General features: G+C 40.8%; 1 protein-coding gene across 1 annotated transcript in view; it reads right to left on the bottom strand.

The window, feature by feature from the left end:
• The window catches only part of AGBL1 (ATP/GTP binding protein-like 1), a 276400-nt gene that overhangs the window by 201428 nt on the left and 55672 nt on the right, over positions 1-19300 (bottom strand). Inside the window, exons 7-15 of the mRNA XM_010001309.1 lie at positions 18606-18814; positions 12916-13081; positions 11902-11975; positions 9540-9656; positions 7967-8553; positions 5982-6065; positions 4904-4990; positions 4403-4551; positions 1396-1483 (exon numbers count right to left, since the gene is read on the bottom strand). Coding sequence (XP_009999611.1) covers positions 1396-1483; positions 4403-4551; positions 4904-4990; positions 5982-6065; positions 7967-8553; positions 9540-9656; positions 11902-11975; positions 12916-13081; positions 18606-18814 — 1561 coding nt within the window. The remainder of the gene's footprint in view (positions 1-1395; positions 1484-4402; positions 4552-4903; positions 4991-5981; positions 6066-7966; positions 8554-9539; positions 9657-11901; positions 11976-12915; positions 13082-18605; positions 18815-19300) is intronic.

The following is a 19300-nucleotide window of genomic DNA, read 5'->3' as shown; positions in this document are numbered from 1 at the left end:
ATTGAGTAGCCCAAGCTCCATGCTTCAATAATAAGGGGCAAGAACCAGACTTTTGGCTTGTTTAAATAATGACTAATGCAGTACCCACAGAGTCCTGAGACACTGAGGCATTTTGGTGACGTAAAGTGGTGAAAAGGAATCATGATAGAATAAATAATTAGAATGAAAGAAAAATGAGGAAACTTGTCACTCAGTCCTTCTCAGTCTTAGCTTTCAGGTAATGATATCTAAGGCCAGAATAACATGCTGCAGTATTTGGTTACAAAGTATGTGAACTTCACCCGCAGTGAAGATTTTCTAATGCAAAACACACCAGTTATCCTAGTCCTGATAACTATTTCACTCATCACCTTTAAAATAACTACTGTGTGTTGTGGATAATATTTTGGAAGCTTTGAGAAAGTAAAGCAGGCTTCATTCAACCTGCTGAAACCCCAAGCTCTGCACTTGTCTCCTTTGACTGTAATAACCAGAATGAATCAGGGATCAGTTTTCTGCATGGAAATGAGATACCTGGGTGAGAATGTTTCTCTCATGAGTCAAGCTCCAGCTCAGATACAAGCTAAAGATGAGACTGATCTAGTATTTTCCTCCTGAGGTGCTGACACATTGCAGAAACAGCCTGAAAAAGGGAACTTGCATAAATATCAGTCCTGAACTTGTCACAGCTCCTTTACACCACGGTTGCTTGGCCTCAGTAGAAAATATTCCTGCATGACAGTGAGCAAGGCTAATCCCCACTGCTTCTACTATTAGAATAAGGTCTATAAACCAGGCTATGGTTCCAATAAGTGTGGTCCACAGAGCAGTTTGTCTCCTAGAATTTGAATTCCAGCATTGAAGAAGGGAAGATGGTGAAGGTACTAAGGTACAGATTCACAAACAAATAAATGTGTATTTGTATATGTCTGTTTCTATCTATATATATAGGTGTACATGTGTGTATATACACACACACACAATCCTATGTATATACAAACCCTTCTTCAGCTTCTCAGCTCTTATGTCTCCTAGAAAAGTCAAAGTATGCCAAAGAAAATTACTGCATCCAGCTCACTTCTTTCCGGACAGGGGAAAAAAGCCAACTACTCTCCACCTTTGGAGGTGAAGCTTCCTTGTACTCCTGGCTGCATCAGCAAGGCTTGAGCATCCTCCATTTCCTTCCCTTCTTGGGAAGTGAATTCTGCACATGCCCTGTTTCTCCCCAGGCATCTAATATCGCACTTCCAGCTGTTCCCTGATGCTGGAAGCACATAACGTAAGGAACTAGCACCAATTCAGAGGCATTTGAAACAGCTGGCACTGGTGGTCAAAGGTTAACAACATCAATACAGTTAACAGGAGGGGAACAGAAGGGAAAGGAAACCACAAATTATTCACCAAAAATGCACTTACCTGTAGTAGCAGATGTCATGGCCTGCCCGAAACCAGCGAGGCCTGCCCTGGAGAGCTTCCTTCACTGAATACATGACCAGCTGCATACCTATGTAAAACAAGATAGTTTCAAGTGACATGACTTCCCTGGCTGGAAAAAAACATGGATGGTGAGGAAAATACTAAACAAGAAGCATCATTATTTTGTCTGTGCTGTCTCTGCACCTAGTTTATGCAAAGTAAATACATTTCCCAAAGCTCCATTCTTCACTGTGATAGTGATGTCTGCACACAAAGCACCTCCAGCAGAAATGGAATTCATTAGAAAATAAATTATCTGTCTGGCCTTTGCAAGGGAGGACTTCAAGCTGCTCTGTTTACAAACTGAGGAAAGGGAAGAAAAGACTAGGAATAAAGGTTTAACAAAATCAGTAATTGTGTTAGTCCAATATTTCATGCTTCCTTGCACCATTATTGAATCCATAATCCTACCACAGTATTGGAGACCTGTGGTGCATCCAGAAAGTAGCAAGCAAAGCTAGTTTTCTATGTTTTAAACTTGCCATTAGACCTAGGAACACCCATGTGTCAGAAATGCTGGCAATGACAGCATTCGTCTTTGTACTGTACTATACCAGAAGATTACTTCTTCCTGACCTCCAAAATGTTTACATGCCATGCCCCAAGGTACAAGGCTTTCTTCTCTGATCTGCTTATACATTACTCCCAGCTCCATGAAGCCAGACCATCTCCAGGTAATTTTTTTAACAAATTCTTTTGCTTTACACACCTGCCTGCTCTCTTACAGCAATGGTAAGGATCCTGCCCTCACCAGCCAAGCTCTCTGCATGGGGTGTCCCTGGTGAGCTGCTAGGGGGTGCAGGGGTGGCCTTTGCAGCCAGGTCCAGTGGACCCAGCACAGCCACAGCTGCACCCAGCAGTGCTGCTGACAGCACTTCTGTGAAAGCTTTTTTAAGAAGGGGAAAAACTTCCTTTCAAGTATTCATGCATGTTGCCCCCTGAGCCTTCTCTTGGCTGCTTTTGTGCGGGAGGAGGTGGTGCTTGAATATCATTAATACTGATGACATATTTCCACAAGCAACTTCCCTTTTTTCCTTTTGGTTTCTGTCAGTACACTTGCCAGCTCTGAAGCACTGGAGAGCTTAATAGCTGACAGAAATGCTGTTCCAGCTCACCTTTGGCTGTGGTGTGGGGTAGCACTGACCAGTCTACAGCCAGAGGCAACCTCTGTGTTGCTGGTTCCTGAACCAGCACCACGAGACACATACAAGCAGCAATTCCATGTTTGGTTACAGGTCATGGGCCACAGTGAGTTTCAAGGGACACAGGCCTGCCCAGAAGCCAAGTTCATCAGACAAGGGATGTGAAGATCAGGGCTTACAGTGTTCTCCACATCCCAAGTTCCAGCTCCTGCCCTTCTCTGTGAGTCCAAAGGACACATATACCAAATTTTCTCTGAGAGATGGTTTACACTTGTCTGCCATCTTAAAAAAAAAGTTTTTCCTTTCCACTTTCCTTGTGAAAACACTCACTTTTAGAAAACACACACAAATGAGGCTTCTGATGAAATCTCATTATTTCCTGTGGTAGAGTAAGTTGGTGGGAAAGTGGGAAGGAGAGAGGTGGAGGCTGCACCTCCTGATTTGCTCTGCTCCTGGACACAACTATTTCATGAAATATCCTTTTTGCTGATTTGAAAATCCCAGGTACAAGCCATAAAAAAGCAAATCATGGCTTAGCTTCCTTACACTGGATGGTATCATTACTTTTTTTTTTTCATTATATATTTAATTGCATGCATGAACATGTGGATCTTGTACAATTTCAGGTGCTCAAAATGAGTATAAATGCTGACAACAGCCAAACTAGCAGACAAGAAGCAACCTTCCACCAATAATAGTCAGAATCTCTAGCTATGAAGCTACTGGTGGCTATATCACAGCTTGTATCGGGGTTTACAGTAGGACCTCAATGTACTTCGTTTTCAGGCCGTTACCAGACACCAACACAACTGTTTTGTAATTCAGGGAATCAGAATAAGATGACCAATAAAAGTTATTTTCATTTGGGATTATATGAATACTTGAACTCCAGGCCTTAGGGTTAAAGAGCAAGTGCCTTATAATTGATTATGCCACTCATCCAGCCAGCTTCACAAATACAAGTGACAAGTCATACCAGGTCCTAGTGCTATTTATTTTAGGTACATTGATCCTGAGAGAGTTTTCCTGGTGATATTGAGGGCTGTATCCACAGGGCTCTAGAGGAATGCAAAGTCTGGTATTAGGATCTTATTAAACATTCTGAGTCAGGTCTTGAGCTGGTGTAAATCAACACAGCTCCATGGAAACAAAAAATACAGCCTATGTCAGCCAAGAATTCAACCCATAGTCTCCATGCAGAAGAAATAATTCTCTTCTAAAATGGGCATTGAAAGTTAGGATTTGTCCTGCCTATTTCTGAGCAGTGCCACATTCCTCCTGCACCACAGACTCTGATAAGAGCTCAAAGACAGTCAAGGAAGAGAAATTTTATCATTAATATCCAGCAGAAATCTAAGCAGGTCAACAGGTAGAGCTGTATTCCTGGATAAGCCCAAAGAATCATGAGTATTTTTTTGAGGATTATCTACATTTATTTAAATCTTAGAAACACTTTCCAATTCAACACTGCTCATTCAATTCCAACAGATTGTCTTTTTTTCCTTTCTCCCAACCCCAGTGCCATTATCCCTCAAGTTCTGCTCTCTAAACACAGGACAATTACATTTTTTTTCCCCCAAAATCCTCACAATATCCAGGTCTCAATATTCAGCTTACTCCTCAGTCCTCCTGAGGATAGAGAGGAGTCTTTTGACAAATCTAAAGTAGCTCTTTCAGTAGATTTCAGGGCAGATAAGATTAAACTTACAGTTTCCCTTATGGACATGGAAAGTTCAAAACCTCTATAGCATTAAAAAGTTATTCTTGTGAACAGAAGACTATCCCAACTCCCCAAAGGCTCATACCATAATTAAACTGGCTGTTGAACTTCTCACAGTTGATAATGTTGAAGCGATAGGGAACGGCTAATTTCATGTCACGGACTTCAAAGTAGAACCACTGGTGATGTTGGTTGGTGTTGACATCTGCATTCATAATTAAATCATACTCAAACCTGTAAAGGAAGACAAAAGAAATGGTGGACATGAACACCCTGCTAGTCTGAACCTGCTGAGGAGAGCAGGCTGACCATCACAGTCATAACCTGTGAGAATTAAAATAACACTAAACTTTCGGTGCACAAACACACCATTAAATACTCACACTGTGTTAGATCAAAATTTTTGAGCTCTGCTTTCACGCTCCTTTCATGTGACTTTCTTGACATTTAGGTGTTAGCAGGCACCAAACTCTGCATCACAAAACCTGCTTCCCTGGCAACCCCCCCTGAACCCAGAACTCCAGCATTTCATGTTGTGGTCACAGCAGAAGTGCTGGTTGTGACAAGCCCCTGCAGACGTACTTACTCCCGTACTTGGATGGCTTTGCGGAGGTTTCCGGATTCAAACTCAGAGAAGAACTTCAGACAGCCTGGAGCACCCGGGCTTGAGGAACTGCAGTAAATCAAAGCAAGGATACCTACAGCAAGTTGCTTCAAAGACAAGTCTTCCCCCACATCTTTTGTTCAGCAATACAGAGTTCTTCTCTACTGCTACTTAGTGTTTCTAAATCTGATCTTTTCCTTTCCCAGTAATCCCTTTGTCCCAGGTCATATTTACTCATTTTATTCCACTAACTTTCTCCACTGAGTTATTCTCATTTATTAATTGCACAATGCAGCTCTACACAATTACTATACATTTATTCCTCCTTCATCTCTAGAATTTCCTTTTTTTAGAGCTTAGAAACCCTTATATTAATCTTGAACAGCTTCATAACTTCCTTCTACCTCAAACTGTCCCTCTCCTTTTTTGCCCCTCTAAAGAACATTCTCTGAGTTCTCATCCTTCCTCTAACTTCAATTTCTTCATATTAAGGACCCTTTCAACAGCCCTGTGCTACAACTTTTCAGACACTACAATTCCTGGCCACAGCTGAGCACTTAAAACAGGTCACAAGTTTAAGTGTTTGTTTTCAGAGGATTTTTATAAGTGCTACACCTTCCAGGGTACATCTATAACCTGTGACACTCGCCTTACTGATACCCAAGTGCTCTCACAAAGGCAAATGCTGCTTCAGGGTGCAGAGACTGCCTCTGGATTCATAGGCACAATTCCCAGCATCAGCCTGCATCCTTCTGTTCCAAAGCACTGCATGGGATGCACATATATCCACGGGCACTGTACAGCCCCTTTGATGTGTAGATTTTTCTTGTTCTATCAAAAAAAAATTTGAGGCTTTCTAGCTCCAGCAACTTCCCCAATAAATCCTTTCCCCAGAGCCACACACTAGGAATTTACTCCTGTATATTTTTCCTGTTGGGCCCGTACCTTCTATGTTATTTATTGTGTACTTTTATCCAAGCTGAACAAGTAAACTGAGCTCACTTACCCAACCCAGCCCTGACAGTGCCCCTGATTACAGTACTCAATTTAAGATACTCACCTGGGCTCATCTAAATCAAAAACAGTTCTGCCTGTCACATCACCTGGCTGGATTAAGCGGCGAATGTCGTCTAGTACCTTGTCCCTAGAAAAAAATAAAATAAACCAAATTGTAATGACAGGGTGAGAAATCCTGTTATGGAGTAATCTTGTAGAAGAAAAATTAAGAAGCTTAGCAAATTATATTGAAGGACTCGTACAAAAGAGGACTTCCATGTACTAATTCCAGGTGAACTTCTTATGTATATCTATTTTTTTCCTCCTGCTCCTTTCCCTTTACAGAAAGTTGCCTCTCGTTAAATGACCGTGTTAAATTTTTATTCTCCCCTGTATTCTGTCGAGTTTGATGTATTCCCAGTCAATGTCAGTTTCCCAAATGGCCAGCCTTGCCTCATGAGAAAATATCTACCATGACTTATAAATCTACTAGTTTGTCTTGTAGTGGATCTTGACTCTAAATCAAGCTAATTTTTACTCATTATTAAACTGAAGTTCTCTGATCCCTAAAGATGACCAGATATGAAACACCAGATTTTCTTTCTGACCTTTGCAGCTATCATGTTATGCCCTGAAGCATAGTATGATTATTCCCATTCGAGCTGTATAGTTACACATGTTATTACAGTCATAAAAGCAAATCTTTTAGAGCAATAGTGCAAGGAGATGTGATTTTGCCCCTAAATAAGATTTTTAGCTTTTATATTTACTGCAGAAAGAACCATTATCCCTCTGGTGGTCAGAAATTAGTGGTTTTCACAAATGCCATTTTTTTTGTGTTGATGAACTTCAAAGTTTAGCACAGAGTCCAGCCCCTTTGGTATCTGCTAAGAGTTCCCTGTGCCACTAAACAAAAAAAAAGGAAAGTAAAACACACAGCCACACATGGGACAGACAAAAGAGTAGCTACAAAGAGAGCTTTCTCTCCCAGCAAAGCTTCAAAACACAGCTGTCACCTTTTCTGAACACCTGAAATAACAGAAGAAAACCAGCAGCCTCTAGCAGTGTGCCAGAGGGGAGATCTGGTTTATTTATTTGTCTGTTGGCTGCCATATATGCTGTCTTCTCCTAGTAGGTTGGGCAGCAGGGATGGAAAGGAGCTTCCTTCCCTTCTCCCTGCTGGTGCTCTCTAGCACGTAAGACACTTCCCAAAAGGAGGAGAAGCTTCTGGAGGACCACAAGCAGTAGGCAGAGGGCAAGAAGTATAGGGAGAAGGGACACACCAGAACAAGGGTAGACAGGGAGATAGCAAGAACAACCTGATGCAGACACACAGCTCTGAGGGGGCAGAGAAGATTTGTTCTTAAAAAGCCAGGTAAGATCCATTATTGCATACACTAAAAGTGGCTGCATTAAGAGCAAGACTGAAGGCAAAACGTATCCTGAAAGGACACACAGTCTTTTCCTTCTCTAAAATGAACTTGTTTTCATTTGTGTTCTAAAAAGATCACAGATGCACAACTCATTCTGGGTTTTGGTCTGCTTACTTCAAGGAAAAGCCACTAGTAAATCTATGCCAGAGCTTTACCAGCTTAGAGTCCCGTCACGTACATACATTTCTCAGTAACTAGATTAAACAATAACAATTCAGAAGATGAGACAGGGCAGTGACTATGGATTCACAGAAGCCATAAAAATCTCATTCCAAGGTTGCCTCTATCACCTTCACCTATGAGAAAAGAACGCAACTCACAGATCTCAATTCATCCACTGACACACAGAAATTCCAAGTCAGAGACAGGAAATAAACCTGTTGATCCTTAATCCTGTTCATAATCCAGTTAGATGCCATTTCTTTTTCCTCAGGAGGAAAACCTAAACAAAATCATCCTGCTGCTTGGCCTATCTCCTTGCAAAAAAAAAGAGTGAATAGCCAAAAATCCATTCTGTAACTTTCTTAACCATTCAGAGCTGTTATAATCAGAAGCCACATTAAGCAATTTCAGCCTGAGAGCTCTCAGTGTGGTAATTATATTAAAGTACAATCACCTTTGAACCCCATCCTTGCGCTCCAACATGGGCTTGCTGTAAGGAGGTGGCTGGTGACCCCAGAAATCAGGGAATGCCAAGTCTTTGTAGCCTGCTATGGACTTAACACATTTGGCCCTAGCCATGTAGAAGTGAGGGCTGTGGAATGGGATCTCTCTTTGGTATTTCTCCAGAAGATTTGCCACTTCATCTCCTCCAGGACTATAATTGCTTGAGGCCTCACAGTCAGGGCAAAACATTTTTTTGTACCAAGCAGCTTCTTTTGGGAGAGGACGCAAAGTAAGTGTGTGACTCCTGGCTGGATCCTCCTCCTCACAGGAGACTGCATCCTGAGCTCCTTCTGCAATGTCTCTCTTTTCATCAGTCAGATTCCATCTACATTTCTCTCTCCTTGTCCAGCTCTGCCGTGGGATTTTGAAATCCTTTTCCCCTGGATCTGGTCCCATCTCTGTGACAGTTTGGCTTTTCCATCTGTAGTTTGGATGTTTCACAGATGTAGCACTTGGAATGAAATGAGAGGGAGTAGAGAAAAGACTCTCAGTCCTGTCCTCCAAGCTCTTTTCTTCCTCAGATTCTGAGTCAAGCTCCTTGAAATTTAAAAAGCAGAAGAAATTAAGAGAAACTCAAGACAGATTGTGCCTCCTTCCAGAGGCAAGTTTGCAAGGAAGAAAGAGAAAATATTTACAAATCTCCCAAAACTGTACTCATCCAATAAGACAGCCAGAGTAAAATCAGCCCATGGACCACCTGCCAGAATTTCTTTAAGCACAAAGCTGTTTCAACAGTAGTCCTCAGAAACTAGAAGGATCAGACTGAGTCATCTGGGTGAGTCATCATCAGCCAAAGCTGATTGTTCTAACAAATTAGGGAAGATGATTCTTAAGGCATTTTTTTAGAACATAAATGTTACAGCAGGAGAATGAAGGCTGATCTGTCACGCAAAACTCTACCCCTGCTTTCATGCAACTGTAGAAATTAATCTCATTTGGCTACTCATAGTCATAATAAGTGTCACAGCATTATGTCTACAGGAGATACATTAAGCCAGTGGTCCTTTCCAGATTCTTATTTCAATTACAGTTTTCAGTTCTCCCAAATTCCAAAGCTTATAATGAGCTCAATACTTGTCTTCATTTCTTATCCCAAACTGCAATAGAACAGTGATTTGAGCTGTGCATTTCACTCAGCAGCAGTGCAATCTTCTTCATCACCTCCTTAAAAACACTAGTTGGCATTATTTATTTTGCACATCTCATTCTGATTTTGACATTGCTATTGAAATTACCAGCAAGGATACAAATTATTATCTGACAGATTTCCCATGTAGCAATTGATTCAGTAGTGCTTAGTTAATCCATACCCAGCTAAATGTTCACCAAGCAACATCACTCCCTTTCTATCACTCTTGATTCACACCAATAAACTCTAGCTATAAGCTTCAATCTTTGCTTTTCCAATCCTGTAAGACATGTGGGTTTCCATTTTCAAGAGCCTTATCTAGTGTCTTGTCAGTAGCCCTTTTCAAGTATTTCTTAAACATTCACAAACTGAGGAAGCCACACTATGATAGTACCTGAAAATCATGGGAAAGTTCCTGACACATGGCTTCATACTGGACAAGCTCTTCCTTGGGCCAGTCCAGCACTGGCCTTGACCTCAATTTGTTCACATCTGTCTCCAAGTCATAATCCTACAAAAGCAGAATTAGAAAAGCATATATATTGAATATGCCCCACAAGATGACTGTTAAAAATGTATTCTGTATAATTCCCTTGATTTATAATTATATCATACGCATTTAGTGAGTCCTATGACTGTTCTTCCCATGCTCATTAAGGCTGTTAAAGTCATTTTATGGAATGGAAAAAGAGACACAAAAGGAAACACTACATTGTGAAAAAGAGGCATTTGATGTTTAGGTATCTGAGTCCATAAGTAGGGATACCATGAAAAGATGGTTTCAAAAAAGCATCAAGACGGAAACATTAAACTTTTAATAAGCACCTCAGATTAGGAGGTTTCAAAATGAGAAACACTAGCAACTAGTATTTATTTCAAAGCAGATGAAACATTGCCTTGCTTGTGTTGTGTAAACTCGTAGGTATAGGTCCTCAAGATACAACTGGTAATATTCTGATTCACAGGAACAACAATTAAATAAATGTATACTAACCAAAAACATTATGGAAGTATATTGAAGGCAAAATTGTCCTTACAGGTTATCAGCAAAATTAGAAAGGCTGACAATTCTAGCTTTGGTCTAGAAAATCACATGGTTTCTCCAAGTGTTGTTACCAAAACCAAAACTGCCAGAATGCAAATGTGTCCATGGTGTTTCAAACCCTAAGCTAGGCTTGTATTTCCAAGCAGATTTTGAAGGGCTGTTTGGGCCTAGTTTAAAAGGCAATTAAGAGCTGCACAGAGTACTTGAGGTCAGTTTGCCACTAACAGCATAATGATGCATAAACATTATCACATTTTCTGAAGATTTGGGTTGAGAAGGACAGTTGGTTCACGTCATGATTTTGATTTTCATAGAACTATCTGAACAGTCACTGATGAAAGTATGGAGCCAATTTTTGTTTTGCTTGGTATTATTAGTATGCATAGATTTAAGTTGGTAGCTGTGAAAATGCCTGTAAATCACATCAGTATCAGAAAACATTGTGCAAGTGATATTTCACAAAAAAAAAAAAGATAAAGTGGAAGTTCATTATCTATTCCCTGCTTGCTTCCTTTCCTTTAGAAATATTTGTCATGGAAGATATATGACCAGCACACCAGACAAGCAGTACTTAAAACTCATATTCAGAGCAAGTTCTTAAACAAAAAAAACCCTGCTCACATCTACTTGGTAAATCCTTATGAATAATGAAATAGCTCAGAGGCATATAGGATCTGTTTCTGAATGAATAACTAATTAAAGAAGGAGATAAATTCACTATGAACCTTATTCCTAATGAGCATCTTAACGAGCTCTAATATTCAGATAAAAACAGACAGAACAGGGGCAAGTTAGGACACTGAGCTAATGTGGGGTTTGGGTTTTTTTTAAAGTTCCTCTTTTCATGGCATGACATTGGTTTAATACTTGAGGAGAAAAAGAAAGGGTAAGCAATGAAAATGCCTTTCCACAGAAGTCTCAATCATATCTAATTAGACTGTATTTGCAACTTAATTTCTTTAATTTGCCTTCCCAAACCACTTTATGTGAATAAAACTTATTAGCAGCATTCAGTACTTCACATTTGCATATGTGCTTGCAAGTATTTCACAACATAAAAGTGTTCACTCTCATCCTCAGCTGTTAGGAGTGGAGTTTTTACCAGTTAGGTCATGTCAGGGAGAGTGCAAAAGCAGAAGTCAGAGAAGCCCTGAATATTTCATTTTACTATTTGTCTGTGTGCAGCAGTCAATAAAGAAGGAACCTAGGTTCAAATGACCCAGCTGTGGCTAAAAAGAACCTTTTTCTAATGGCAGGTGCACTGCACAAATATGCTCTGATAAGGAAATAAAAAGAGGGTTACTCTTTCCTTGGTGATAATTCCATTTTCCCCTACAAAGTCATATTTCTGGTCCACACCCAGAGGGATCAAAGATCCATCACTTATCCTGGACTGTGTGTTTCTAATAAATACGTAGTCAGTCTCTGCAGGAACACAGAAGTCACCAAGCCTGCATCATCCTGGTGACAAGCATGGCAATTAATAAGAGCAAATTAATAAGATAAATGCAGGGGACTCTCTCCAATGACAGTCAGTGTTTTCTCATTTTCTTCATTCAAGTATACCTCTATTATTCATGTAGTGTATTCACATAGGACCACATGCATATCTACATTCTCTGCTTCTCTTATCAGGATGTCAAAATGGACAATGAAAGGTTTTACTTTCCAGCATGGGGATGATGAAGGAAACTACAGCTTATATACCTACTTCCTCCTTACTCTCCATATCCTCATGATCCAGGTCTTTTTCAGTTTCTTCTTCTCCATCACTTTCATAGTCACCTGCAGAAGTAGAAAACTGGTAGAGACAGAGGCCTTCGACCTAATATCCCTTGCAGGCCCTTCACAGAAACATGTGCAACCTTTTCTGTATGTGCCACACGTCTTCAAACTTCAACCCATCACATCTCTGGTTAAATCAGATCCCATTTTCAATCTAGCACAAACAAATTTGGCACTAAATCCCCCACTTTTTAGAGCTCTGTTCTCTTGGACACAAGCAGTGCATTTCAAATCCATTACAAATGTCACCATGATACGGATCCAACTCATCTTACAAAGCAATACAGAGGTTTTCTGCTCGGCTGCAACAGTATTACCAGGATGCTCCTAATCTATATTATCTAGATTAGTGTGTTTTACTGCTATCATCATTATAGTATTTGACCATCTTCCATATGAAATTAAAAGCAACAGAGAAATTGCTTGTGTGTATCATGGAATCTACCATTTCTTCTGTTCTGTGGAGAGGCTGTCCTGCCTGTACTTATGTTCTGCTTTTCAATAAGTGCTCACATCTTTTACTTGTGCAGTGTGACTGCTCTCTGCTTTTATTGTAGAAAGAAAAAAAGAATAACACTTTCTGCAATTCTTTACTGAAAAAGCTGCAAGGCAGTGTGTGTCCCCTCAAAGAGACACGCACAGGCACAATTGTGTCTCCCTCTGTTGCTGTGGAGCAATGGCATCTCCAGCCAATGTCACGTCCACTCTGTTCCATTGATTTTTTTGATAATAAAAGGATATTTTTTCCTTGCTCCTTTTAATGTTCTTTTATTTATTCTCCAAACAGAATCTTCAAGCTTTGAGGACATCTGGGAGTAGTTTCATCTCTACTCAGTGACACTGTAGACCATCAGATTAATTTTAACTGTAAACCCCAGGAATCAAGCCCCTCATACAAATTTCATTTCATGCTCCTTTTCCTCCTCCTTCAGCCGTTTACCTTCATCTCTCTCACATAAAGATTCAGCCTTGGCATTCCCAGGAAGAGGGAAAGAATAAGAACTTCCTACTGTCATCACAGGCAGAGGCTCCTTGGGATAGCACTTTCTCAGAATCTGAACTGCAGTGTTTATGATAGGATCCAGAGTTTTGCAAGGCAGACAGTCCTAGGAACCAAAGGAGAAAGAACCATGTTAAGAATTATCTCTTACAGTTGTCCTGCCTATTATATACAATCCCCCAGAGCAGAAACTCTTCTGATTAGACTATGAAATCTTAATCGCTTTTTTTCCCCCACTTCTCCCTCACCACACACATCTTTTTTTAACATTAAAGAAATATGCCTGGAACAGCAAGACCTCAAGTTCTTGCAGTCCATTTCTTACAGAAATACAGAGTAGCACGGACCTCAGGAGACTTCTATTGGTGCATGGCATTTAGACACATGAATAGAAAGATTTGGCTGGAGCTCAGGAAGAAAAGGAGAGTTCATGGCCTCTGGAAGAGAGAACAGGCCTCTCATGAGGAATACAGAGATGTAGTAAGGAAGTGCAGGGAGAGAATTAGGAGGGCCAAAGCCCAACTTGAACTCAACTTGGTTACTGCTATCAAAGACTAAAAATCTTTCTATAAATATATTAATAACAAAAAGATGACTATGAAGAATCTCCATCCTTTATTGGATGTAGGGGGAAACATAGTGACAAAGGATGAGGAAAAGGCTGAGGTGCTAAATGCCTTCTTTGCCTCACTCTTTAGCAGTCAAACTGATTGTTCCCTAGACACCAAGCCCCTGAGCTGGAAATTGGGGAGGTGGAGCAGAATGAGACCTTTGTAATCCAAGAGGAAGTGGTCAGTGACCTGCTACACGACCTAAACATCCACAAGTCTATGGGGCCAGATGGGTAACAGCCAAGAGTACTGAAGGAGTTGGCAGATGCACTTGCCAAGCCTCTTCCCATCATTTACCAGAAGTCCTGGCTAACCGGGGAGGTCCCAGTGGACTGGAGGGTAGCAAATGTGGTACCCATCCACAACAAAGGCAGAAAGGAGTATCCAGGTAACTACAGACCTGTCAGTCTGACCTTGGTGCCAGGGAAGGTGATGGAGCAGATCACCTTAAGTGCCATTACACACCAAACACAGAACAACCAGGTGATCAGGTCTAGTCAGCACAGGTTTAAAATACTTTTTCTATTTTTATGACCATGCTATGCAAATAAAATCCTTGGTCTTTTGTTGCAAAGAGAACCAAAAATCCCACCACAAAACTAAAAGCAAAGACCCCTTGGGGGGCTATAGCAGGTCTATGTTTTCAATATAACAGAGACAGAGTGGTGGATAAGCATATTACAGCTCCTGCACAAATATGAAGTTTTTCTAACATCAAGAGGTGCAATGGTCAGAAAACCAAACCTTCAGCCTGCCCCAAGGGCAGCACATCTGTACCACAGCTCCCTTCAGAGACACTGTCTAATCAAGGTTGTACCCTGCCAAGTTCATCAGTAGTACCATGTCTATCAACACGTTACCTGTAGTGGCTTGGGACTAAGACTTAGCTCATCAGAACAAGGATGCAAGTCAAATAAGCCACATGAATGTTCTATAAGAGGAATATTACAATACATTCTAATACCATTTGTTTGCTTCCCTCAGCACAGATAAAACAGAACAACCCAGAGGGTAGAATAGACTGATTGTGCCATTGTCTGACAGCCTGCAGTGAGGATTTGGACTGGACAAAAAAATATTCAGCAGAACCAGGAAGATAACCAAAGCACTTTATTCTAATTAGGTAAAGGAAAATGGCTGTATTGAGGTTTTTTTGGTTGCACAGGATTTTATTCTGTTTTCTCATGTATGATTGAATGGCATTATAAGATTCAGTGGGATTATCCAGGCTTCCTGGAGGGAGGCTAGAAAAATCATCTAAAGCTGACATGCTTACAAGACTCACTACAAGAATCTTAATATGTATTTCAAGATCTCTGGCTGTTAGGAGCACAGAGGAGAGAAAAGACAATTTTGGAAGTATCTCCAAGGAAAGTTTTACTGTGGTTAGAGCAAACGCCAAGGAGAATCTGCTTCTATTTCCAGTTTTTCAATTTATTCACTCTTTCATATGGTGTTTGGGTGCCTTTTTTTGCTTGTTATTAAAAACTAAGATGAAAGTTTGTCTACTAGTGGGAACAAAATTGCAGCCTTGAATACTCTTATGATAGTTCACTAAAACTGCTCTGTTTTTACTAGAACAGTGAACATGGGACTGTACAAATGCCTGCTTTGGGCCAGCCCTCTTAACTCACTGCCTAGTGGACTGAGATGGTCAAGACCAAGGCATGTTCATCCAGACAATGATCTTTCACACATGGAGTTACTCAATGATGCTATTTCAAAGTCAGATTTTTCTTCATAGCAAATGAGTGTACAAGTGCAAACAAGCCTTCAGATACCTTACAGGGAATCTGTGGGACTGTTTTCATTACTGTTCATAAAGTGGTCTCAGATTCCAAGATAAAACAGTTTACAGATGACTGAACAATGCTCCATCATTGTATTGGAAAAGCCTTTTTTACTGACACCTGAAAAATAGACAGCAGACTGCTTCATCTGTGTGTAAACTATCCCATTTATTTTGTGGTGGAATATTGTGCATAGCTCAGAAAACCCATGGCAAGCTAACCTGAATTCAGGGGATCTGCTTTTTAGTCTCCACACTCAAATATTTTCTCTACTAAATCTGAAAATGTCCAGATATATGATAAGTGAGTATCCAAAAAAAAAGGAGGTCTCAATATGAGGGTGAGGCAAATGGTCATGTTGCTAATGGCTGCTACTATTGGGAAATGTAGAGTAGAGTAGAGGATATTATCATCCTGGAGCAGACCTTAGTACAGGAAGACTGAAGAGATATCATGGGAGCTTAAGAAATCAGAATAATATGAGAAAATTGCAAAATAATGTCGCATGCACCAGTGTCTCCTAAAGCAAATATCAACCTGTTTTCTTGTCTCAGACTAGGCAGCTCCTGTGTCCCTGCACACAAAGCCAGCCAGCTGCTTATGTGAATATACCATTTAACTGCAATGAAAGTCTAAGCAGAGCTTGGAAAAAGAAATGGGAACACAAAGTGCTTCCTTTTCATGAATGATTTCATGATCTAAAATGATTTTTCTTTCCAGGTTGAAGCAGAACTCAAAATATCTCTGAATTCTCCTAAAATATCTCAAAATTCCCATCAAATAGAAGGAGCAGTCACTTCTCATCTATGTAAGGAGACAGCCTTTGAACTACTGGTTCTTCCTGTAAACATATAGGCTTAATGGCTATTACAAGCTCAGGTATTTCAGCTGCCCATCAGCCCATACAATAAGCAGCTGGAGAGGATTCAATTGAAAACCAGCCTTGGAAACAGGAATTCCACTGGAAGTCACTATAACAAACCCATTTTTATAAAATTGTTTCATTTTCAATAGGTTAAAAAGTGTTAAAAAGTTCCAGCAGGACTTTTCTGGCCATCCTTTAAAATCTTATCAGCTACTCTGAGTTTGATTAAGACTAATCAGCACAGCCAGCAAATTTCTAATCTGCAGACACACAGAGACAGTGCTTTTCCAAGCAAGAGTTGTCTTGCCCTGTCTCTTTCTCTCTTACTACAGCCTGCCATTCATAGAATCATAGAATCATAGGAGCTGGAAGGGACCTCGAGAGATCATCTAGTCCAACCCCCCTGCCAGAGCAGGGTCACCTAGAGTACATCACACAGGAACTCATCCAGGTGGGTTTTGAATGTCTCCAGTGAGGGAGACTCCACAACCTCCCTGGGCAGTCTGTTCCAGTGCTCTGTCACTCTCACAGTAAAAAATTTTTTTCGGATATTCACCTTGAACTTCCTATGCTCCAATTTACACCCATTACCAGTCCTATCACTGGTCATCACTGAGAAAAGCCTAACTCCGTCCCCCTGACACTCACCCCTTACATATTTGTAAACATTGATGAGGTCACCCCTCAGTCTCCTTTTCTCCAAGCTAAAGAGACCCAGCTCCTTCAGCCTTTCCTCATAAGGGAGATGTTCCACTCCCTTAATCATCTTCGTAGCTCTGCGCTGGACTCTCTCGAGCAGTTCCCTGTCCTTTTTGAACTGAGGGGCCCAGAACTCCTCTTAGGAGTTTCCCATTTTCTGTCTGCCATAAGGCTCATGAAGATTTTAGCAGCAGCAACAGTCTCTAGCTCAGGTCAGAGTAGGGAAGAGTATGAGTTAGACCTCCTAGTGCTACCAGACTCCTCCTGACACATCATGTCTTGGAGAGAGACTGTAAGGCTGACAAATATCCTAAAGAAGTAATGAAGAAATGTTGAGTATGAATCTATTAAACCTTGGTAGTTTCCCTTCCAATATCTCCCTTGCAGCACACAGTAGAAAAAAGGCAAACTGGAGGCCTCTGAAGCTGTCATTTCCACTCCACTTCTAACCTTTGGAAAGATTAGTGTTATCAGTATTCATTGGAGTCTTAGTGTGTCATTTCCTGTTTGTTCACCCAAGGTGACCCCATGTTTGCACCTTCCATGAGGTTGCTCCCAGGCTGAGCTATCAGTAGATTTTAGCTCAGAAAACTGCAGGGGCTGTAGAAGGTTCTTGAGAGAAAATGAGCTGACATCTACCCTGAAGCAGCTGTTGTCATCCACCCTATTCAAGTTCTGCAAACCAGGGACTTCTCATTAACAGATACCATGTTTCCTTGAAGGATCTGCTGATCCTGGACACTTCATGGCATCCTGAAAAAGTGGTCAGTTCCTCATGAGGAAAATCAAGTGAAAAACTATACCAATCTACCATCTCCTATAAACAAGAAATATCTTTCAGTCAGGAGAGCTGTTCATGACAGCGATGGGAAAGGTGAAAAAGCAAATACACTGGATCAGGGGGCAATGGATTTTTCTGGAGGAGGAGGAGATGGGTTTTTCTGTCTGTGGTGGTGCTAGAATGAGATAACACACTGGCCAGTGAGAATCTAAGAATATTAGGGGTTGGAAAGGACCTCTGGAGATCATCTAGTCCAAACCCCTGCCAGAAGAGGTTCACCTAAAGTATGAAAATGGAAACACTCCTTGTGGAATCACATGGGTCAAGAGCTGAAGGTTTCTCCATAAATTACTTCACCAAAGAAGGTTAAGGAAGCATGCTGGTGAAAGACTGAGAGGAAACTGTTACTGTTCTGTACCTGCCCTTTTATACCTAACAGGGATCCCAGCCTCAGGACCTTTCTTGATGCACCCACATTAATGTTTCACAAGATCAAAGCTGGGCCTCCTGAAAATCAATTGGTGAATGTTTCAGTAGCAAAAATGTGGCTAAATCAACACTTTTTAATGCGAAAAAGACTGAGTGGAGCTATCCATCTGGATTCCTGAAAGCAAATACCTGGTGAAACACCTGAGCAGTGTTTTTGTGGAGATACTGCACCACAATTCCCATGAGACTCAGTAGAATTAAAATTAGTTTTAATTGGAAACATTTCAGTTTTTTTAAAGTACTGAGAAAAAGAAATAACTTTTATTTTAACATTATAGTTTTTTCATTTAGCTATCATATAAATTCAGGAAAAACTACGGAATTTTCTGCACTGTGAGGTAGAACCTACCACTAATTAAAAACCCGTCTCACTTAAGCACAAAAGCATCATTTACCTGTACACTTGTGAAGAGAATCTTCATACCCTGGGAACCAAGGAAAGTCTCTCTGCCCAGCTGGATGTTGGTGATGTGCTTTAAACAGAGCAGGAGAGCCCTACGAATATAAATGTAGTTGTTGGAGACATCTTTGTGATGCCAGTCTTGATAGAGTCTTAGCAATCCACCCAGGTAGCCTCTGTTTACTGCCCGTCGGCTGTTGGACTCTGAAAACAAAGAAAAAAGGCTGAATTAAACTTTTTTTCCATTACTCATAGTGTTTGATAACCATGTGGCTACTCAGTGATCAAACTCAGACTTTTAACAACTGCTCATTCCTGGTTCATGGTCTTGCTGAAAATAAATAAATATACATATATATTTTAACAGTTTAGGATGTTTTTTTTATTTTCTAAGCATGAAGTAAGGTCTTGGAATTCTACATGACAAGAAGTAAATTAAGCTGTCTCTCTCCTGTGTAAGTGGAGGTGGTTGCTTCAGAATCCTCCAGATGAACAAAACTCTGGGTGGGAAAGGGCAGAACCCAAATTTCCTTCCAAGTGCTACTAAACTGAATTCCAATTTGTGAAGGACCAGGTATTTCCTTACACGAACATGAAATGTCCTTTGAGTCAGCCGACAAAACTGACTTAAAATGGCGTCTCCACACGGCGCTGAACCCCCTCTGTGTGTGTGTGTGTGGGGGGGGTGGG

The sequence above is a fragment of the Chaetura pelagica genome, unplaced genomic scaffold (genome assembly GCF_000747805.2).
Source record: "Chaetura pelagica isolate M959 unplaced genomic scaffold, ChaPel_1.0 scaffold737, whole genome shotgun sequence".
NCBI lineage: Eukaryota > Metazoa > Chordata > Aves > Apodiformes > Apodidae > Chaetura > Chaetura pelagica.
Note: the sequence above shows the minus strand (reverse complement) of the source record. Positions and strands in the feature narration are given on the sequence as shown.